The sequence below is a fragment of the Gorilla gorilla genome, chromosome 8 (assembly GCF_029281585.2).
Source record: "Gorilla gorilla gorilla isolate KB3781 chromosome 8, NHGRI_mGorGor1-v2.1_pri, whole genome shotgun sequence".
NCBI lineage: Eukaryota > Metazoa > Chordata > Mammalia > Primates > Hominidae > Gorilla > Gorilla gorilla.
Genome location: NC_073232.2, coordinates 33,859,089 through 33,883,491, shown reverse-complemented (window position 1 = coordinate 33,883,491; position 24,403 = coordinate 33,859,089). Strand labels below are relative to the sequence as shown.

General features: G+C 42.2%; 1 protein-coding gene across 5 annotated transcripts in view; it reads left to right on the top strand.

The window, feature by feature from the left end:
• Positions 1-24,403, top strand: part of PRTFDC1 (phosphoribosyl transferase domain containing 1) — a 104,264-nt gene that overhangs the window by 65,240 nt on the left and 14,621 nt on the right. For all 5 annotated transcript variants that reach the window (XR_008668753.2, XM_063709955.1, XM_004049174.5 and 2 more), the window contains one exon: positions 15,580-15,645. Coding sequence is in view for 4 of the 5 variants with exons in the window: in XM_063709955.1 (XP_063566025.1) it covers positions 15,580-15,645 (66 nt within the window). In the remaining variant the exon portion in view is untranslated. The remainder of the gene's footprint in view (positions 1-15,579; positions 15,646-24,403) is intronic.

Genomic DNA, 24,403 nt, shown 5'->3' with positions numbered 1-24,403 from the left:
TGCTTGAGCCCGAGAGTTTGAGACCAGCCTAAGCAATATAGTGAGACCCTGTCTCTACAAAAACTACAAAAATTTAAAATTTAAAAAACACAGAAGTGAACAGATGCATACGCAGTGAACGAGGGGTAGCTAATATAACAAGGAAGTAACCAGTGCTGCCTGAACGGGTGCTACATGCAAAGGAAGCGGGTTGGCTGGAGAGATCACTTCTGGCCAACAGCTGTGGTGGGGTGAGGTTCAGGTGATAGTTTATAATGAAAGTGGAACTTAATTTGGATATCTAAGCATGATTATGATTTTGACAGGCAGAGATGTGACAGAGAGCCGTGCTGGATAGAGGATGTATTAGTCCGTTCTCATTCTGCTATAAGGACATACCGAGACTGGGTAATTCATAAAGGAAAGAGGTTTAATTGACTCACAGTTCTGCAGGGCTGGGGAGGCCTCAGGAAACTTGCAGTCATGGCAGAAGGGGAAGCAAACACATCCTTCTTCACATGGTGGCAGCAAGGAGAAGTGCAGAGCGAAGGGAGAGGGGGGAAGCCCTTATAAAACCATCAGATCTCGTGAGAACTCACTATGATGAGAACAACATGGAGGTTGTTCTCCATGATAATTGAATCACCGTGATTCTCCACCAGGTCCCTCCCATGACACGTGGGGATTATGAGAACTACTGTTTAAGATGAGATTTGAGTGGGGACATGGCCAAACCCTATTAGAAGGAGTATTAACAAGATACAAAGATGTAAAATACAAAGATGGTAAAATGCAGGATACGCACTAGATTTAGCCCACAAGTTGATGTGTGTGGAACATAGACTCTGGCTACTCAAAGGGTGGCCTGTGGACCTGCAGCACCCCCATCACCTGGGAGCTGGTTAGGAATGTGTAAAAAATTAGCTGGGCATGGTGGCACGCACCTGCAATCCCAGCTACTCTGGAGACTGAGGCAGGAGGATCTCTTGAGCCCAGGAGTTCGAGGCTGCAGTGAGCTATGATAGCACCATTGCACTCCAGCTTGGGCAACATAATGAGACCCCGAATATAAGGGGGTAAAAAAAGAAAGAAACACAGACTCTCAGGCCCCACCCCACACATACAGAATCACAATCTGCACAAGTGATCCATGCACAGTGGAACACACTGGAGTGCAGGTCACACTGAAAGGCAGATTGTGATCAGGCCAATACGGAAGCTGCCAAACCTGTTGGTCAGGTGGAGGCTTTGGAGCAAGATGGGGTTGTGTGTGAAATCTCCAGCCTGGCTCCAGCAACATCACTTCCCAGCTGTGGGAACTTGGGCAAAGTTATTTAACCAGGTTACTTAAATTGGGGTGATAACAGTACCTGTTCCTTGCCTCATAATATTTAAAATAGACTTCATTTTTCAGAGTAGTTTTAGCTTCACAGCAAAGCTGTCTGGGAGGTACAGGATTTCTCATATAGCCCCACATAGACTCCCCGCTTATCAACATCCCCTGCCAGAGCTGAACATTTGTTACAATAAAACCTACATTAACACATCATTATCACCCAAAGTTCGTAGTTTGCATTAGGGTTCACTCTTGGTGATGTATATTCTATGAGTTTAGATCTGTATGATGATATCAATCCACTGGAGTAGTATCATACAAGATAGTTTCACTGCCCTGAAAATCCTGTGTTTTTCCTTTCTCCCTGCCTCCCACCTAACCCCTGTTGACCACTGATCTTTTTACTGTCTCCACAGTTTTGCCTTTTCTAGAATGTCATTTAGTTGAAATCTTACAGTGTGTGGGCTTTCAGAATGGCTTCTTTCACTTAGTAATATGCATTTAAGTTTTCTTCATGTCTTTTTATGGCTTGATAGCTCTTATTTGCACTGAATGGTAATACATTGCATAGATGCATCATAGCTCATTCATCCACTCACCTACTGAAGGACCTCTGGGTTGCTTCCATAGTTTAGCAATTACAAATAAAGCTGCTGGCCAGGTGCGGTGGCTAATACCTGTAATCCCAGCACTTGGGAAGCCGAGGCAGGCAGATCACTTGAGGTCAGGAGTTTGAGACCAGCCTGGCCAATGTGGTGAAACCTCATCTCTACCAAAAGTAAAAAAATTAGTCTGGCATGATGGCGCACATCTGTAATCCCAGCTATTCAGGAGGCTGAGGCAGGAGAATCACTTGAACCTGGGAGGCGGAGGTTGCTGTGAGCCAAGGTCATGCCACTGCACTCCATCCTGGGCAACAGAGCAAGACTCCGCCTCAAAATAAATAAAGCTGCTAGAAACATCTAGGTAACTTTTTGCAGACATAAGTTTTCAACTCATTTGGATAAATATTAAGGAGTGTGATTGCTGGATCCTGCCTCATAGGACTGTGTTAGGATTCATGTAAGTAATGTGCTTACTAATGTGCCAGGCACTTGGTAAATTTAAATGCTCAGTAAATGATTCTGAGAGTCAGGCTTGCCCCTAACATTTATGGGTCCCAGGACAAGAATACAAAGGCAGATCCACATACCCTTTGCCGAAATAGTTAAGGTTTTGAAACTTGATAGCTTTGTTCATGGCCAAGCTCAGGTTTTCACTCGACCTGGAGGTTGACTAAAGGAGCCAGGCTCATCCGTACAGGCTGCAAGCCCAGGCAGACATGGTATCTGCTGGGCAAGGCTGGGCATGAGTTGAAGACAGGGCCCCCAGGCGAGGACAGGACCCTCCTGCACCCTGGATGGGACTGACCCAGGAAGCTCTTAATAGCACTGAGAGTCCTGGGTCCTTCTCCATGTCCCTCTTTTCCAACTCAGATGCCTCCAAGACTACACCTTCTGAGCCAGGGGCTGAAGGGAGCGTCATTATCTGGGGAGGCCGTCCTGCTGAGACCCCTACCCTGGGTGATTTAGGGTGGCCAATATCCCTTTCTCTTTGCCTGTTTTCCCAGGTAGGCTGTTCTTTTCTCCACCACTGCCCCTAACTCTACCCTGCAGAGGAGGGGAGGCCTACTTCAGCATACATGTCCTCTTGAATAATTCCATTAGCTCAATCTGTTACAGAACTTTCTAAAGAAAATCTTCTTCATAAGACCAAAAAGAAAAACAGCAACAATAAATGTCTTTGTGTTTTGGTATTTGTGATATGCAGGGCTCCTCTTGCCTGGCTCTGCGGGTGGCTCTGCCCATTGTTATGACAAAACCAGACTTTTGCAGGCATGGGAATCTTCAGAAATATTTTGAGCTGAGAAGTGACACACAGAGCTCAACTTTTTGGGCCCAAATACGGTAGCATGGACATGAAGATAGATTCAGTCAAATGCTGGAAGGTGGGTGAGTGTTCTAGAAGTTTTCATGGCTCCATGGCACAGAATCTGCTGCCACTTCTCTCCCTGGGCCCTTCCTCAACACCATGTCATCCTCCTGGCAATCTTAAAACAGTTTCATGAGAGCTGGTTTAAGATGTTGTTACTTTTGAACAATCATTTTCATTTAATTATTTAAGTGATAATTCTAAATCTTCCTTTTTTTTTTTTTTAAAACAATTGTGTGGAGAAAATCGTCTCTTGGCCGGGCGCTGTGGCTCACACCTGTAATCCCAGCACTTTGGGAGGCCGAGGCAGGTGAATCACCTGAGGTCAGGAGTTCTAAAGCAGCCTGGCCAATATGGCAAACCCTGTCTCTACTAAAATATAAAAATATACAAAAATTATCCAGGCATGGTGGTGCATGACTGTAGTCCCAGCTACTCAGGAGGCTGAGGCTGAGAATTGCTTGAACCCAGATGACGAAGGTTGCAGCGAGCCAAGATCACGCCACTGCACTCCAGCCTGGGCAACAGAGCAAGATTCTGTCTTAAAAAAAAAAAAAAAAAAAGAAAGGTCTCTTAAGAAATGATCACCACTAGGATATCATCAAATACATTTTGAAACATAAACTTTGCTGGAGTCTTTGGGGTCATTCAGATGTGTCAAGAGGCTCCATGTGTTTGTCCCTCTGCCTCACGATTTAAAAACATAATTTGAATCAAAACAAGAAGTCCATACCAAGGTTCAAAACAGAAGGATATCCTGCTTCAAGGTTTCAAAGAAAGTTCATGTAAAGCAATGTGGCTGAATCTGTTTTTAAACTGAGTTTCCTCTTTTCCTGGGGTCATCTATAACTAAACTGAAATAAAGATCCATTCCCTTCTCCCCTCCCCTTTTTCCTTTTTCGTGGTGGCCTTTCTTTCTTCCCACTAGCCTGTAGCTTCTTCCCATTATTGTGTCCCTCCTTCTGACCCATCCTCCCTTTATTTCTCATAAAGAAAAGCACCTTTCTCTGTGCAGTGGGGATTACGCTTAGCTAACCAGGACCCCTTTTGGAAACTGGGTGGAGTAGAATACTAATCACAATACAGTGATTAATCATTGTCATTAAACAGAAAGCCATTTTGTCTTAGAAGAAAGTCACATCATGTTTGGAGAGTTAAGCACACCAAAGTCAGGAAATGCAAGATGGATGTGTACTTTCAAATGAACTAAATTGTATAGGTGAACATATATATATATAATATTTATATTATATTATATTATTTATAATTATAATACATTTATATTTATATTCTATGTGTTTATATATAAATATTGTTATACATAAATTATGTATATATGTTTATATATAAACATATTTGTATATGTGTAATTATATATATAGATACAATTTTTTTCCTGGCTAAAATTGCTAGTTTCACTTGAAAACTGTATCCTTTACTCATTATCCAATGAACTACCGGTATTAAAATATCAAGAATTCATATTTTTATATTTTCGATGTTCAGAATTCACATGGCCTTTTGCATTTAGGTTTTTTTTTACTTTTTTAATTTTTTTTTTTTAACATTTTGAGGATGCGGGGCATGGTGGCACACGCCTGTAGTCCCAGCTACTTGGGAGGCTGAGGCGGGAGGATCACTTGAGCCCAGGAGTCCAAGACCAGACTGGAAAACATAGTGAGACCCCATCTCTAAAAAAATAAATAAAAATAAAAAGTATATATTAAGGAGGCTTTTCAGGAACTGAGATAATAAAATAATAGTAATAAGAATAAAGAAATGTAGTTTGGGTGGGAATCACTCAGACATAACAGGAAGTGTTGCTTGCCAACATTTTGTGGCTAAAGTGGGTGGGGAAGAAGCATTAAAAATACAGCTAACATGCGCGCTTACAAGCTTCAGTCTGGCTCAACAAACGCCGAATGCTACAACGTGCCAGCCACTGGGGGTACAATTAGGATGAAAGTCGGCTGCTGTGCTGAAAGAGTTTTCATTCCATCGGCAATTGCTACATTCACAGAAAATTTCAGTCGGATGTGCTTTGTTGACATCCAGATATGCATACTGTCATTGGGGCACCCATGCAGAGGAAGCCAGGGGGAGTCCAGGAAAATCTCCTAGAAGAGATGATGCCTGAGTCTTTCTCTTTTTTTTTTTTTTTTTTTTTTTTTGAGGCAGATCCGCTCTGTCACCCAGGCTGGAGTGAAGTGGCAAGATCTTGACTCATTGCAACCTCTGCCTCCCGGATTCAAGCGATTCTCCTGCCTCACCCTCCCTAATAGCTGAGATTACAAGTGCGTGCCACCACACCTGGCTAATTTTTGTATTTTTAGTAGAGACAGGGTTTTACTGTGTTGGCCAGGCTGGTCTCGAACTCCCGACCTCTGGTGATCCACCTGACTCAGCCTCCCAAAGTTCTGGGATTACAGATATGAGCCACCGTGCCCCACAAACTGAGCCTTGAAGAAAGAATAAGAATTACCCACTTGAAGAGAGATGGAAAGGTGTGATATGAGCTATGCCCAGACAAGACCAAGAACCAAATTGCATTTCCTGTACCCAGAACTCCAGGGTCCTCAGTGCAAAACGGTGGTCGGTGTTCATTGGCCATGGTGAGAGGGGTTGCAAGGAATTGGTAATTAACAATGTTTATCAAAATTTGTGGAATATTGACTTTTCCTGTAAACTACAGTGATTGTTGAGGTTCTTTCGTTTACAAGTAGTGAATTCTTTATTAAATTCCCACAAGCTAAAATGGTGGATTTATAGAAAGGAGTTGACCTGATCCCCAAGATAAAAATGCAGCCAGACCTGGAAAAATATCAGGAACTCCATGCTCATGTTCTACCACAGATCTTCTCCTCCATCCTGCAAAGCAGTTTCAGGATCACTCCATGCCCTGCTGACTGTAAATAGCTCTCTAGAAAAACCAACATGGGTCCAGGGAGAGCCAATAAGTACAAACGTAGGTCAGAGCATGATCTCCAGGTGACTGCTGTCCATTGAGAAAAAGGATGAAAACAGCAAAGTGGGGCCAGGTGCTTTGGGAGGCCAAGGCAGGAGGATCATTTGTGGCCCGGAATTCAAGACCAGCCTGGTCAACATAGTAAGACCCCATCTCTAAAAATAAAAATAAAAAAATCAGCTGGGTGTAGTGGTGCACATCTGTAGTCCCAGCTACTTGGGGGACTGAAGTGGGAGATCGCTTGAGGCCAGGAGTTTGAGGCTGCAGTAAGCTATGATTGCACCACTGCTTTCCCACGTGGATGACAGAGTCAGGCTCTGAGAAAGAAAGAAAGAAAGAAAGAAGGAAGGAAGGAAGGAAGGAAGGAAGGAAGGAGAGAGAGAAAGAAAGAAAGAAAGAGAGAAAGGAGGGAAGGAGGGAGGGAGGAAGAAAGGAAAGAAAGAAGAAGGAAAGAAAGGGGGAAAGAAAGAGGGAAGAAAGAAAGAGGGAAAGAAAGAAAGAGGGAAAGAAAGAAAGAAAGGAAGGAAAGAGGGAAAGGAAGAGAAAGAAAAGAAAGAAAGAAAGAGAAAGTAAAGTGGAATGATAGAAATTTTGCCCACACAATGGCTCAGTGTAAACATCAGACACTGCAGCATGGGAACTGGGGGTTCACTGAGAAACCCCAAAGGAACACACAGATGAGTGAATTTCCAAGGTGATAGCCAATCAATAGATTGGCACCAGAGGGACAGCAGTCCTTCTTAACCATATGCCTCATGGGGTCAGTCCACCTCAGTAAACCCTAACCACAGAGCCCATGGCTTACATGTATGTGTTATCTGCTGTGTGAATGAACAAAGAATAAATCACAAAACCAATGTCAGGAGACTCACACAGATGTGCATGTTTCTTAAGATTAAAGGCAAGACTAAAGACATGGTGAAACCCCATCTCTACTAAAAATACAACAACAACAAAAAATTTAGCTGGGCCTGGTAGCCTGTAATCCCAGCTACCTGGGAGGCTAAGGCAGGAGAATCACTTGAGCCCAGGAGACAGAGGTTGCAGTGAGCTGAGTTCGCGCTACTGCACTCCAGCCTGGGCAATAGTGCAAGACTCTGTCTCAAAAAGAAAAAAAGAAAAAAAATACTAAAGACAGATGTCAAGAAGACAGAGCATACTTTAAGTACTATTTGTTATAAAATACCAGGCACTTTTCTAAGTGCTTAATGCGTACTAATTCATTTAGTCCTCCCTATGCTCCTACGAAGTAGGAACCCAGAATGTACTCTTTTTATTCATAAGGAAACTGAAGCGCTGAAAGGTTAGGTAACTTCCTCAAGGTCAGTGCACAAAAAGTGGAGCTGTGGCCGGAACCCAGGCAGCCTGGTCCCTGAATTCGTGAGACGCCAGCTGCCCGTTCGCTTGGTCTCCACATTCTCCCTTCTCCCCACTCACCCCACAGAGATTGCAAGCATGAGTTTCTCCACAAAAACAATCTAAGCACCAAATGGGTATTTAAATGAACCGGAAACTGAAAAGAAGGTAAGTTGATTTCAAGGGATAAAAGCATTAACATGATATTAGGTTGGTGCAAAAGTAATTGCAGTCCTTGCCATTTGAAAAAAGGCAAAAACTACAGTTACTTTTGCACCCACTTAATAGTTTTCAAACTTTTGGGTTTTTTGATAGCGGAACATTTCCTCCCCAGTGTCTTCTTTAGAATTCAGTAAATACAGCTGGGCATGGTGGCTCATTCCTGTAATCCCAACACTTTGGGAGGCCGAGGCGGGCGGATCATCTGAGGTCAGGAGTTCCAGACCAGCCTAGCCGACATGGTGAAACCCTATCTCTCTACTAAAAATACAAAAAAATCAGCCAGGCATGGTGGCACGCACCTGTAATCCCAGTTACTTGGGAGGCTGAGGCAGGAGAATCGCTTGATCCTGGGAGGCGGAGGTTGCAGTGAGCCGAGGTCGCGCCACTGCACTGCAGCCTGCGTAACAAGAGCGAAACCCCATCTCAAAAAAAAAAAAAAAAAAAATCAGTAAATACAACAGAGACAGGTAGAACAGCTCTGGTGGAAGCAAGGTACAGTGTGAGAGCTTCACTGACCCTGGCTCTGCATCAACTTCCACTTTGGCTCCATGCAGTTTAAAAGACTGAGGGACTCAATTACAAGTCACATCTCACATCAACCAGTGATTGGAAAACGAGGAATACTGGAATCAATTCACCTGTCCTTATTATCTGCGCTGGTATCAAATGCTCAGAGTTTTGAAAAAAATCAATTTGAGCCATTTGCAACATTTTAATTAGGAGCTCTCCAGCTTGATCATTAAATCGTCTTATAATGAAATGTTTCTGACTCTGTTTTGCATCTCTGTCCATTTGGTAGAGTATCAGCGACCTCTTTGAGCACAGGAGAATAGCTGAGAGGAAGGATTAGGATGAAAAAAGGGGAAAAGCAAAGTTAAGGCCTCTGTGGGGGCGGAGAATATTGAGACAGCCTTTGTGTAGAGATTTTGAAGCAAGTTGCGCTCTGACTCTTGAAATGAATGGCTTAGAGGGTGGTTCTCTTGTGTATTTGTTTTCTTTACTTTTCCTCTTCTGGTTCCTCAAAAGGACAGGATATTTAGGATATGTATTCTTCCTCAGTTTGTTTTTTTCCTGAATGTTCTCAAAGCAGTCCAAATTGTCTGTTTGGTGAGGAATCGTCTCCCCTGCTGCGCTATCTGGCGTGCTCTATGTAGTACCTAGAGCCCAGGTCACCTAATATTTCCAAAATGGTTTTTCCAAAGATGCGTGACTAAAGGTCAGAGGTTTCCTTTTGTATTTAAGTAAATCCACACATCCTCTGCCACCAGCATTCCTACGGAGATGTTGATTTCTCCTGTCCATTTCAACTTATGCCTCTGACTTCACTGATGCAGCCAGATCCTGCACCCCTTGGTGTTCCTCTCCAGGGAGGACCCACTGTGTGCTTCTTCCCTCCAGGAATACTGGGGAGGGTCAGGTGCTACACAAGAATGTTGTGCAGTCAGGCGAATCTAAGATTGAACTGGGCTCGTTCGCTTACCTGCAGCACCTCTTTGGGAAAGTTTCTTTCTTCTTTTTTTTTTAATACAGAGTCTTGCTGTGTCGCCCAGGCTGGAGTGCAGTGGTGCAATCTTGGCTCACCACAACCTCCACCTCCCAGGCTCAAGCGATTCTCCCACCTCAGCCTCCTGAGTAGCTGGAATTGCAGGCACTCGCCACCACGCCAGGCTACTTTTTGTATTTTTAGTAGAGATGGGGTTTCACCAGGTTGGCCAGGCTGGTCTTAACCTCAAGTAATCCACCTGCCTCGGCCTCCCAAAGTGCTGGGATTACAGGCATGAGCCACCACACCCAGCCCTCTTTGGGAAAGTTTCTTAAACTCTTATTGTCTCTGTTTCTTCATTTGCAAATTGGAGATCAAATAATACCTATTCTGGCCAGGCACAGTGGCTCATGCGTGTAATCCCAGCACTTTGGGAGGCTGAGGCAGGCAGACTGCTTGAGGCCAGGAGTTCAAGACCAGCCCGACCAACATGGCGAAACGCCGTCTCTACTAAAAATACCAAAATTAGCCCGTCATGGTGGCACATACCTGTAATCCCAGCTACTCAGGAGGGTGAAGTGGGAGAATCGCTTGAACTGGGGAGGTGGAGGTTGCAGTGAGCTGAAATTGTACCACTGCACTCCAGCCTGTGCAACAGAGCAAGACTCTGTCTCAAAAATAAAATAAAATAAAATAAAATAAAACTATTTCTGAGCTCTACTGAACATTAGTGAAACAGCTAAATCCATTTATATACAGAATCTTCTAGTGCATAGAAAAACCAACTTATTACATGAAGCTAGCATAACTTTGCTTTAAAAATACGCAAAGGTAGCAAAAGAAAATAAAACGATGGACCAATCTGACTTATAATATTTTATTTGGGATTGTTCATCTATCTTCAAACCAGTGACGTTCATTAAAAACACACAAACATCAATCCAAGAAATATAGGATGATTTTGAACCATTAGAAAAATATCATGGTTAGGCCTGGTGGGATGGCTCACGGCCAGAATCCCAACGATTGGGAGGCTGAGGCAGGAGGATCACTGTAGCCCAGTTGTTTGAGACCAGCTTGACCAAAATAGTGAGACCCAATCTCTACTGAAAAAAAAAAATTAGTCGGGCATGGTGGTACGCGCCTGATTAAGGAAGAGCACTGACTCGGCCGAACAGAGAAAGTGAACATCAAAATGCCTGTGGAGGGGACTATCACTGAGAAGTAGGGTGGTCGTGCCACAAATTCCTGAAAGGTTCAGGAGTAGGTTTTTAGAAAGTGGAGTAAGGAAGGAATGGAATAAAAACAACAAGGTTGGTTGAAAGCCTTTGAATGGAGAAGCTGAACCTCTAAGTTTCCTTCACCGTCCCAGTGGGAAATAAAAGGCTTATTTTTCTGGAGTGTTTAAACCAGGGGAGCCCTAGACTCCAGTGTACCAGTGGAGGACTGAGTAGCCATTTCCTCAGGGGCTGAGTCGGGGGGCGGGGGGTTGGGGGAAAGAAGGAAAAGAAATTGGGAGACGGAGGTGGGAGGTTTGCTTGGGGCCAGGAGTTCGAGACCAGCCTGGGCAATACAGTGAGACTTCATCTCTATAAAAAAATAAAATAAATAATAATAATTTTTTTTTTGAGATGGAGTCTCGCTCTGTCACACAGGCTGGAGTACAGTGACATGACCTCGGCTCACTGCAACCTCCACCTTCCAGGTTCAAGCAATTCTCCTGCCTCAGCCTCCCAAGTAGCTGGGACTATAGGTGTGCACCAACATACCTGGCTAATTTTTGTATTTTTAGTAGACATGGGGTTTCACCATATTGATCAGGCTGGGCTTGAACTCCTGACCTCGTGATCCGCCTGCCTCGGCCTCCCAAAGTGCTGGGATTACAGTTGTGAGCCACCACCCTTGGCCATAAAATTTTTTAAAAAGAAATTAATCCTGTCTGGCATTTACTGAAATGCTAATCATGTGCCAGGTTCTGTTCTAAATGTTCCACATGCATTAATTCAGTTAATCTTTGTACAACCTACCAGACAGGAAAAAAAAATGTACAAAAGTAACCAAGACAGTTTTGGGTTTGTTGGGTTTCTTGTTTTGTTTTGTTTTGTTTTGGTAGAAACGTTGGTCTCACTATGTTGCTCAGGCTGGTCTCAAACTCCTGGGCTCAAGCAATCCTCCTGCCTCAGCCTCCCAAAGTGCCTGCCTCTGCAGGCATGAGCCACCACCCTCAGCCTCAAGGCAATTTTTAAAAAGAACAAAAAGTAGACTTGCCCTATCAAATATTAAAACATACTAAAAAGCTCTGATAAGTCCAGCCGTGGTGGCTCACACCTATAATCCTAGCACTTTGGGAAGCCAAGGCAGGAGGATTGCTGGCAGCCGGGAGTTCGAGGGTGCAATGAGCTATGATTACATCACTGTGCTCCAGCCTGGGTGACAGAACAAGACCCTGTCTCTTAAAAAAAAAAACAAAAAAACCAAAACTATGAGAATTATAACAATATGATTTGGGTGTTGGAAATAGACAAGTTAGATTGATTAATTGGACATGTTAGATTAATTAATGTTGAAGTAGACATGTTAGATTAGAAAAATATGGAAACTGACCCTTACATATGAGAATGAAAGACAAGATCAAAATGATGTTTCAAACCAGTAGGGAAAAATAATAATTCCATAAATTATATTGGAACAATTGACAATATACCCACTTGGAAGATATAAATTCCAGATGAATTAAGGGCAAATCTAGTATTAAAAACATGTATATACATGAAAGGACTGAGAACATTATGCTGAGTGAAATAAGCCAGGCACAGAGTGATAAATACCATATAATTGCATTTATATGTGTCATATAAAAAAGTTGAACTCATAGAAGTAGAGAATAGAATGGTGCTTACCAGAGGCTGGGGGCAGCATGGGAGAATGGGGAAAAGGGAGAGGTTGGTCAGTGGGTGCAAAGTTACAGGCAGATAGGAGGAATAAGTTCTGGTGTTCTATTGCACAGCACAAAGACTACAATTAATAATAATGTATATTTCAAAATAGCTAAAAGAGGATTTAAATGTTCTCAACACAAGAAATGATAAATATCTGAAGTGTTGGATATGCTAATTAGCCTTATCTGATCATTCCATAATGTAGAAACGTATCATAATATCGCATTGTACCTCATAAATATTGTATTAGTCCATTCTCATGTTGCTAATACCAACAAATACCTGAGACTGCGTAATTTACAGAGGAAAGAGGCTTAATTGATTCACAGTTCCACAGGGCTAGGAAAGCCTCAGGAAACCTACAAACATGGTGGAAGGAGAAACAAACATGCCCTTCTTCACATGATGGCAGGAAGGAGAAGTGCAGAACGAAGCAGGGGGAAAAGACCCTTAATAAAACCATCAGATCTCGTGAGAAATCACTCATCATCATGAGAACAGCATGAAGGTAACTGCCTCCATGATTCATTTACCTCCCACTGGGTCCCTCCCCATGACACATGGGAATTATGAGAACTACAGTTCAAGATGAGATTTGGTGGGGACACAGCCTAACCATATCAAATATATGTAGTAATTGTTGGTCAATTAAAAATTTTTAAAAAACACGTTTGTACACTTGGAAGAAGTAAGACTTTCTTAAGTAACACTTGCTTGGTAACATAATCTATGACTTTTAGCACATTATTTAGTTATCTGATTTTTGTGGTTTTTGGTTTTAATCAATAGAATGAAGATGAAAATAGTAGAATTATTGTGAAATTTACTCTGATCTGACAGACTATAAATCTCACTGGTTACATTAAACTTTGTAGTTTAGTAGTTGTATTCAATTCTGTATAACCCAGTCCCTGGAAGTACTGAAATTTTATTTTTCCTGCTGCTGTTAACAACATAGTTAAGTCTAATGTGCAGAAATTCTTCCTGTGTTAATTCCTCTATTTCAGCATCTCTAGCAGTGACAAGAAAATTTTCTCCTTTGACATTTTTGACAAGTCCTTAACCACTGTCATGACTACTTGTGAATATCTGGTGATATATGAACAAAAACAGCAAAACATCTGTAAATTCTGAATATCCTTTGATTTTTCTCCTTTTGACATCAATCCCAATAAGAAGAAAATCACTGGTTTTATCTAACTTAGTGGACCACTTTCAGGATGAGCTAGTGTGTCAACCCTCTCTCCTTGTCTGCCTGTGCTCCCTCCAACCATCCATGGTAAGGAGTGAATGCTTTACCAAGCAGAAGTAAAAATATATTTGGCCAGGCGTAGTGGTGTGCACCTGTAGTCCCAGCTACTTGAGAGGTTGAGGCAGGAGGATCGCTTGAGCCCAGGAGTTTGAGGCAGCAGTGAACTATGATTGCACCACTGCTCTCCAGGCTAGGTGACAGAGACCATGTCTCTTAAAAAAAAAAAAAAAAAAAAAAAAAAAAAAGGTAAAAAATTATAAGGTCTTTTTTTTTTCGTTTGAGCAGCAAGGTAAAAAGAGAAAAGGTGTTTCATTGGCAAAACTGTCCTACTGGTGGTTTGGCTGTTTTTTCCCTTCCCAGATGACCAACTCCATAACAAAGTAACTGTACTTCTAGACAGAGACTCAGTTACAAGTGAGAGAATCCAATTCAAACCAGCCCAAGAAAATTCCTAAGGGAATTGGCTTGAGTAGCTGGGAAGTCTGAGACTGGGTATAGCTTCAGGCCCAGCTGGTTGGCCTGCACTGCGAAGGCCTGGCCCTACCTGAACCATGTAGAATGGACTCCCCCCAGGAAGAGGGAGGGCCTCTTTAGGAGGAAAGGTGCTGAGCTAGCAAAAGCGACAGCTGTCCACAGCAGTAACTAAAGACGTTTCCTGGTTCAGCATGTAGCACATATGGTGCGTATATTGTCTTTTTCTCCCCAAGGTTATTGTTAGAATCAAGGGATTGCAACATCACAGCATTCTTGCTTGGTCATGAAGCAGACTGCCCGAATATATCGGCTTTGGTTCCTTTAATGTGGGTCTGTAATGAGGCTGGGAGACAAGTGGCTGGTTCTGTTTCTTGTTTTGCCTCTGTGTCATTCTATCATGATGGTCACTATGTAACAATCCATTTTGTTTGTTTGTTTGTTTTGTGAGGTTTCATTAGGACAGGATAATATACCATACATAAACATGATGAAAGTAAATGATCATAAACTCTAACAAGATTTGAATGAAAAGTCTTCTAAATATGGCTCTGAGGCCAGGCATGGTGGCCCCTATCTGTAATCCCAGCACTTTGGGAGGCCAAGACAGGAGAATCACTTGGGCTCGGGAGTTCAAGACCAGTCTGGACAACATAGCAAGACCTTTTCTGTACTAAAAATAAAAATAAATTAAGAAAAATATTAGCCAGGCACTGTGGTATGTGCCTGTCTGTAGTCTCCGCTACTTGGGAAGCCAAGACAGAAGGATTGCTTGAGCCTGGGAGATTGAGGCTGCAATGAGCTATGATCACCCCACTGCACTTCAGCCTGGCCAAAAGTGAGACCCTGTCTCAAAAAAAAAAAAAATATATATATATATATACACACACACACACACGTATATATACACACACACACGTGTGCACATATATTTGTATATATATATATTTTGTATATTATATATATTTTGTGTATTTATATACACACACACACATATAGTTCTGAGTGTCATATTCTTAGGACTGCAGAAATTGGCTGAGACCACATCATTCATGTCAGAAGGTCTAAGTGCAATACTTCTTGATTCATGGCCTGTTAGAATTGCCCTGGATGTCAGATGAGGGGCTGGATCTCCAATGGCGGGGAGTAGAGGAAGCCTCCAGTCTCTCAGGGAACCAGAATCTGACTGTTCTCCACTGCAGATCTTTAATCAGGGCTTGGTGGCAAAGCTGACACATACTCGGTCCACCCCTAGGTAGGCAAAGCACAGAAGCATGACTGTCTTCTCCAATTTTCTCTGCTCCAGGGTAGGCTCAGACACCTTCCAGAGTGTTTTGCTTCATGTTAGATTTGTCTGTCCTCTCTCCTCTCTCCCATTCCCCCTGCACACCCAGCCTCTCCCTGCCAGCCATTAGAAAGCTTTGTCTCAAGGGCAGTAGCAGGAGCATGGCTCTTGGTAACCATAGGCAACCATGAATCCCTATTAGCTATTTGTGCTGTATTTGTAAGGCACATTCCGGCCACTAACTGGGTAGACAGGAAAATGTGCTTTAAAGGTTTTCTTGTGCGGTAATATTGTCTCCTTTTTTTTCTTCTTTTTTGCAGAATGACCAGTCCATGGGTGAGATGCAGATAATCGGAGGCGATGATCTTTCAACGCTGGCTGGAAAGGTTTGTTCATGTAACTGTGCTCAGACCGCATTGATGTCTGGGGGCATCGGTGACCTGCATTTCAGGTCAGCACTCACAGGACATTTCAGACATGCTCCCGGGTTTTCCAATTCATACAAATGGCTGCGTGAATCCTTTTAATGATCTCCCCTTTCTAAAACATTCTTTTTAGAATGCTTCCAAGACACCATGCAGACCAAATCTTTCTTCTCCGAGCTTCTTTCCAATCTTGTTTCAGACAGCAAAACCCCTTTGCCCACCTTGTTCTAATCCTTTTCTACTCATCTTTCCCAGCACCTTCTGAAAAGGAAGCTTTCCCTTTATTTATTCGTCTGCCTTTTTTTTTTTTCATCCATCCTCTGCAACTAGGCACGTCAGTAAGACATTTACACAGGTTCATTGACATGTACAAAATCTGGGGAGGGAAGAGAAAAGGAACTCTTAAGAGTGCGTTTTCAGCACTTTGACTTTTTTTCTATTAAAAACAATGTAAACTATTAGATAATAGGAAGAACACCTCCAGTTTTAACTTGGAGTTCCAAATTTGCCAGTGCTTAGTAATTAAGTGAAAAGACTGTTTAGATTCTGATAGAAATACATAAACTGGAAAGAAGAGTTGTTTCCTAACGAAGATGATGTTCGTGGAATGTTACTTGAAATGCACATTTGCTGTGAATAAAAGCAATCCGGAATTTGTTTTTGTTCAGCCGTACTGACCTAGCTTGTATTCCTTATCCCTGAACAGCTTGGCTTTCTAAGTTAAATGGATTAGTCTATTACACAAGCTTAATCTCTCATATTTGTGCTTGTTATCGTTATGCAATGCCCGGGTAGGGAAAAAAATAGCAGCCACATTTCATAAAAATATGTGTAATAATCATAGGATGGCTATAGAGCCACAAGGACTTTTTTTTTTTTTTAGACAGAGTCTTGCTGTGTCCCCAGGTTGGAGTGCAGTGGCGTGATCTCAGCTCGCTGTAATCTCCACCTCCTGGTTTCAAATGATTCCCCTGCCTCAGCCTCCCAAGTAGCTGGGATTACAGGCACCTGCCACCATGCCCGGGTAATTTTTGTATTTTTAGTAGAGACGGGGTTTCACCATGTTGGCCAAGTGGGTCTCAAACTCCTGACCTCAAGTGATCCACCTGTTTCGGCTGCCCAAAGTGGAGCCACAAGGACTCTGACTACAAAACAGTGCACTTCCCTCTACTCTGAAGACAGCATAGTAGATCTATGTGTTAAATGGCTGTCTAGCAGTAAATTGTGTTCCATAAAAATCAGAATTAACTTGTTGCTGTTAATGCATCACTAAGCCACCATTTGATGTTACTGTTACATTGGTGCATAAAACAACATCCTAGAAAGCTAAAATACTCAAAGTAAATTCCAGAAATTCATAAGTTTTAACGACCCTGGAGTGGCCTTTAGCTAATACGTCATTTTAGCATTTTATTGTAGGACACTGCCTTACAGGTTTATTACACAAAATAAGTAGTTTACCTTGTGCTTTTGCTATGGAGTCTGTCAAAGTGACAACTCTAAAATTCCCAAATGAATGCCAAGAAGAAATTTGCACATAGACGGCTGGGCATGGTGGCTCATGCCTGCAATCCCAGCACTTTCAGAGGCCGAGGTGGGCAGATCATTTGAGGTCGGAAGTTAGGGAAGTTATGAGACCTGCCAGGCCAACATAGCAAAACCCTGTCTCTACTAAAAATACGAAAATTAGCCAGGCATGGTGGTGCACACCTGTAATCCCAGCTACCTGGGAGGCTGAGGAAGAGGATCACTTAAGCTCAAGAGTTAAGGCTGCAGTGAGCTATGATGGCACCAGTGCACTCCAGCCTGGGCGACAGAACAAGACTCTGTCCCTTAAAAAAAAATAATAATAACCTGTATATCCATACCTTGTTTCCACTAGAGCCCTTTCCACAAGTTGCAATGTTTACCTTAGGGCTTATTTTTTATTTGCCTGTCTCCCCAACCAGGAAGTCAGCATGAAGTTGGCAGAGACCATACCTGGTCCATAACAAACTGGGATAAATATTTGGTGACTGAACAAGTGGATGGTCCTCTTATATAGAAATTAGAAAGAAGTCTTTGATTAGTTTGGGGTAAGAGAGGACAGGGCAGAGCGAAATGGTAAATAAGCCCACCTGGTCACACCCAAGGACACACCCACCAGCTGGTTAGTTGAGAGGTGGAGAGAAAGGTGCTGAGTGAGGGAGGAGCGCCCTCTTTGTTGAGGCAAAGGGCTTCCTCATAGGAGATTCAAGGGGGACTGAGGAAGTGAACGCAACATAGCTGAGGTGGAAAAGTGAAAAAAATTTCACTTAGCTTTTAAAATTTCCTTTTCCTTAAAAAAGATAAAGGCCTTCCAATATGCCTTGGCATAACACCAAATAACCACCAGAAGTAGCCAGAGCCCAGTTTGAACATCACAGTTGTAGATGTTTTAGAAGCTATTTCTGGCATGAGTCAACGGATCATGTAGGTAGAGGCAATGTATTGTTTGTGGAGTTTTTCAGCTGTAGGGGAACTATTAAAATCCATTTGTTTCCATTTGATAGGTAATAAAAATCATTAGTTGTCACTGGGTTTGGGAAACTTAAATGCCCGTTACAGCCCTGGGGAAGGGTTTTTGGTCTTATGGAGTGAGTTTGTTAGCATTCAAATTATAGTTGCTGCCTTAGGATAGTAGGCTGCTACAATGACTTCTTTGGGTAGCCATTTTCATAAGAAATAAAATACAAGACATGATAAGGTTAAAAAAAAAAAAAGATAAAGGCCTTCATATGACCCACTCTGTTCACTCATTCTTCATTCAGCCTCTCCGTGAAAGGTTATCAATTAAGTTAGATAGAACAAATAAGCCCCACTATTCAATGGCAATGTAGAGTGACGATGGTTAACAGCAATGTGTTGTATATTTCAAAGTAGCTAGAAGACTTGAAATGTTCCCAACACATAGCAATAATAGACAGTCAAGGCAATGGCTACCCCAAATACCCTGACCTGCTCATTACGCATTCCGTGCATGTAACAAACACTCATGTACTCCATAAATACATAAAACATTGTGTATCAATGAAAAAATAAAATTTTTAAAAATAAGGATTGGCAAGATTTTAGAAATAAGTTTTAGAGGCTCTCCAAAATCTTTCCATCATGCAGAATATACACTAGCTGGAAAAAAAAAATGTAAAAGGAAAAGGCACCCAACAGTTAGTGGGTACTTGTTTTAATGGGTGTAGAAGAAAGTCTGAAACTGCAATAAATATCTGCAGTGGATGAAAGGATTGTTGAGGCCAGGAGTTTGAGACCAGCCTGGGCAACATAGTGAGACTGTGTCTCTACAAAAGAAATTTAAAATTTAGCCAGGCATGGTGGTGCACACCTGTAGACTCAGCTACTTAGGAGGCTAAGGTGGGTGATCACTTGGGCTCAGGAGGTTGAGGCTGCAGTGACTTCTCCTTTCTCCTGTAGTGATAATACAATTTGTCAGTCATTCAGTAAACTTACATTTAAAGTACATTTATCATCATGTTATTACTCTGCCAGGAATTTGTTCCCAGGAACACACCTTCTCTTATTTCATGCTTGGCACTCTAAGAAGAGCCCCATAGGTCTTTCCACGCAAGACTCTTTCCTTGGATTTAAAGAAATCCAAAGAATGAAGGATTCCTTAGGATTCAGATAGTCTTAGAGAGGGGAGGGTGAGCTTTTGCCTGGAATAGAAGGGTTTGTGACTAACACAGAAAAGAGAGCAAGGGCCCCCCAATGGCAACAGTTGACCCCCAAGCCTCAAGGTACTCCTCCATAGCTATCACTGTCATGTACCCAAAACCAACAATCATTCCCTCCAAATGAATTTAAAAAACCATTAAGCCAGCCAGGCACGGTAGCTCATGCCTGTAATCCCAGCGCTTTGGGAGACTGAGGCGAGTGGATCACTTGAGGTCAGGAGTTTGAGACCAGCCTGGCCAATATGGCAAGACCCCGGTCTCTACTAAAAATACAAAAATTAGCCAGATGTGATGGCACACACCTCTAATCCAAGCTGAGGCAGGAGAATTGCTTGAGCCCTGGAGGCAGAGGTTGCAGTGAGCCAAGATCATGCCACTGCACTCTAGCCTGGGTGACAGAGCAAGACCCTGTCTAAAAAAAAAAAAAATTAAACCTACAAAAACCCCATCAAAATTTAATACAATACCACAACCTATCCCCCACTAATAATTAGCCCTAATCCTTCATAAATAGGTGACGGCTTCGAAGAAAATTCCACAAAGCCTACAACAAGAATAAAACTTAATAAAAATAAAAATATGGAATGGGGTAATCGAGAAAAGAGTAGGATCACCGGACATAAGTGGACCAGCATGACTGAAGGAAATTAATCAAAAACAGGGAAGTAGTAGGAAAAAAAAAAATGAAAACACGGGGTTTGATGTGTAGAATACATTGAAAGTCTCAATGAAGAGCTGAACTTGCTCAGCAAAGTAAACAGGAGACACAAAAGTATTTGAGCAGAGATGACATCATGGAGCTGTGTTTTAGGAAAATGAAACTGACAAGAGGGAAGAATGGCTGAAAGAGAGGAGAGAGCAGTTTGGAGGCGGGGTAGGCGGAGCCTGCAGGAGCACTTGAACTACAGGAGCCAAGTTAGGGTGGAAGAGAAGATATCGTGGTATCAAAAGGAGCCGTGACAGAGTTAAATGAAGGAGGGAGGGCTAGAAAGGATTTTTTAAAATTAAATTTGTGTATGAAAGAACTCTATAAAACATGGGGAAATAGCTCACCTACATAATCTTGTCATGCTGTGAGTTAGAGGCATTATGAACCCATAACTGTATAATACTTCTGGAGCCCTTGAAGGCATGGGATTAAAATATTTAGAAAAAAAGGAGACTCTACACAGCCCTCTCTCTCTCTCTCTCTCTCTCTCCCTCCCTCCATCTCTCTTTTTCTTTCTTTCTTCCATTTCTTTCTCCCTTTCTTTTTTTTAAATAAAACATTTTTTACTTTGAACCCCGAGAAACTACCTTTCTTTCTCATCTCTTCCTTTCTTTTTTTGTTCTCTTTCTTTCTCTCTTCCTTTCTCTCTTTTTCTTTCTTTTATTTTTTGACTTTTTTTAAAATTCCTTTCTCTCTCTTCCTTTCTCTGTCTTCTTTTCTCTCTCTCTCTCTCTCTCTCTTTCTTTTCTTCCAAGGAAAGGAAGCTCACAAGGGAAGCTGTCTGAGTCATGGTTCTAAATAGGTCATTGCTGTTGAATAAAGTGAGCCCTCAACGATTAAGTTAAATGGCCTCTTCAGTTCATGATGTTAAAAGCATTTTATTCGGTGTGTTTAAGCTGTCTACACAATGTACTCTCTGGCTGATTTTTTTTCCAAAGTTGATTTAATATTGGCACTTCATAAAATGTGTGTATCTATTAAAGTAAGATTTTATTCATATTCACGAGGAACCTCTGAAAGGGTGGAATAAACAAAATGCATGGAAACAGGCTCAAATCTGGCAACATGAAAACAGATGTGCAGGTTAAGCCCAAGATTTTGGGAGACATGCCCCCCAAACCTGCCCTCAAATACGTTTTTTTTTTCTTTTTTCTTTTTTTTTTTTTTTTTTGAGGCAGAATCTCGCTCTGTCGCCCAGGCTGGAGTGCAGTGGTACGATCTCAGCTCACTGCAACCTGCACCTCCCAGGTTCAAGCGATTCTCCTGCCTCAGCCTCCTGAGTGGCTGGGATTACAGGAGCACACCACCATACCCAGCTAATTTTTGTAGTTTTAGAAGAGATGGGGTTTCACCAAGTTGGTCAAGCTGGTCTCGAACTTCTGACCTCAAGTGATCCACCCTCCTCAGCCTCCCAAAGTGCTGAGATTACAGGAATGAACCACTGTGCCCAGCCTAAGATTCTAATTAAATGCCAGAGTGAAGCATCGGAAACTGCCAAAAGTTCCCCCTTGGCTGCCTTAGCTGTTTAAATCATTCTTTTTTTATTGCATCTGACTAAGCTGAGAACAATAATGGAAAGACCCACTGACTGATGATTCTGGAAATTTTGTGAATTATCACATAAAATGAAATGCTAAACTACATTCCCTTTTCCATGGGGTTTATATTCACATTCCTACTCATTCTCCACATCCCCAATACAGCTCATTGTCACTGCTGCCATTGCTCTTGATTAGTGTGATCACGGCCACCAAACTACACTGCTGCAGATGAGACAGTGTGGTGTGCAAATCACTGTGTGCTCTAACATACTAGAAGTAGGAATAACCTATTTAAGAATATCATGTAGATTTGTGCAATTCTTTCCTCCCTTCTTTTCTTGTTTCTTCCTTTCTTTTTCTTTTTTGTTAGGAAACCCCTTGTGATTAGTTTTGATCAGAATCATGCAACAGCAAAGAAAGCACACCCCAGAGATTCCTCATAGAGTTTTTGCCTGCAGCTCCTAGGCTGCAGATTTTACTGGCTTTCTGGGAGGAAATGAGCTAGGTGTGATGAGATGACTAAGACAGTAACTGGCAAACATCTCAGAGGCAGTGATCAGAGTTATCAGATTGGAAGTGTTTAGGAGGCATGGTGTGTACTGAAAAGAGAAGTTGCCCACTCAAAAAAACCTGAATTTTAGGAAATTGCTTAGTGCAAAATTAAAAGCAATAGACATTGATAATAGCTTGGTTAAGGAGGAATTGCAGATTGTTAAGGAAAAATGGAGGGGATGAATCAGAAATACAATGAACCAGAGAAAGTGAAAGAAATGAGGTCAAAATTGTTGATTCACTACACAGGTATTTCTTGAGTACCTACTAGATGCCAGTCTCCATGTTATGTATTTTTGTTCGCTTGTTTTGTTTTGTTTTGTTGAGACAGAGTCTCACTCTGTCACCCAGGCTGGAGTGCAGTGGCACGATCTCAGCTCACTGCAACCTCTGCCTCCCCGGTTCAAGCAATTCTTGTGCCTCAGCCTCTCGAGTAGCTGGGACTACAGGCGTGCACCACCATGCCTGGCTAATTTTTATATTTTTAGTAGAGACAGAGGTTCACCATGTTGGCTAGGATGTTCTCAAACTCCTGGCCTCAAGCAATCTGCCTGCCTTGGCTTCCCAAAGTGCTGGGATTACAGGTGTGAGCCATCACACCCAGCCTCCATGTTGTATACTGATTATATAAAGATAAATAGTTTTGGCTCCTTAGCTCTTTGAGCTAATCTTAGGCACAGCCATATCTCAGAGTTATTGTGGATTTGATTTCAGATCACCACGATAAAGAGAGCCACACAAATTTTTTGATTTTTCAGTGCATATGAAACTTATGTTTATACTGTATGGTAGTCTACTAAGTGTGTGATAACATTATGTCTAAAAAATAAGGCACATAACTTAATGAAAAACTACTTCATTGCTAAAAAACAATGCTAATGATCATCTGAGCCTTCAGTGAGTCATCTTGCCTGGTCCACCAGGCAAGACCTGGTGGAGGGTCTTGCCACGATGTTGATGGCTACTGACTGATCAGGCTGGTGGGTGCTTCGGAAGGTTGGAGAGGCTGTAGCAATTTCTTAAAACAAGACAACAGTGAAGTTCACTGCTTAGATTGACTCTTCCTTTCATGAAAGATTTCTCTGTAGATTGTGATGCTGTTTGATAGCATTTTACCCACGGTAGAACTTCTTTCAAAATTGAAGTTAATCCTCTCCAGCCATGCTACTGCTTTATCAACTAAGTATATATAATATTTTAAACCCTTTGTTGTCATTTCAACAATGTTCACAGCATCTTCACCAGGAGTAAATTCCATCTCAAGAAATCACTTCCTTTGCTCTTCCATAAGAAGCAACTCCTTATCTGTTCAAGTTTGATCATCAGATTACAGCAATTCAGTCGCATCTTCAGGCTCCACTTCTGATTCAGTTTCTCTTGCTATTGCCACCACATCTGCAGGTACTTCCTCCACTAAAGTCTTTTTTTTTTTTTTTTTTTTTTTTTTTTTTGAGACGAGTTGTTACTCTGTCGCTGGTGTGCAGTGGCACAGTCATGGCTCACCACAGCCTCTACCGCCCCAGGCTCAGGTGATCCTCACACCTCATTTTTTGTAGAGACAGGGTTTTGCCACGTTGCCCAGGCTGGTCTCAAACTACTGGGCTCAAGCAATCCGCCCACCTCAGCCTCCCAAAGTGCTAGGATTACCTGCAGCAGCCACCGCCCTTGGCCTCTCCACTGAAACCTTGAGCCCCTCAAAGTTATGCATGAGGGTCGGAATCAACTTCTTCCAAACTCCTACTCATGTTAATATTTTGATCTCCACTCATGGATGATGAATGCTCTGAATGGCATCTGGAATGGTGGATCTTCAGGTTTTCAATTTACTTTACCCAGATCCGTCAGAGGAATCACTATCTATGGGCAGCTATCACCTTACAAAATCTATTTCTTAAATAATAAGACTTGAAAGTTTAAATGACTCTATGGGCTGCAAAATGGATGTTGTGTTAGCAGGCATGAAAATAATCTCCTTGTAAACATCTCCATCAGAGCTCTTAGGTGACCAGGTAGATTGTTAATGAGCATAATATTTTGAAAGGAATCTTGTTTTCTGCGCAGTAGGTCTCAAGAATGGCCATAAAATATTCATTTCAATAAACCATGCTGTAAGCAGATGTGCCTGTATAAACAGGCTTTGTTGCTCCATTTATAGAACACGGGCAAAGTCGATTTAGCATCATTCTTAAGCACCCTAGCATTTTTGGAAT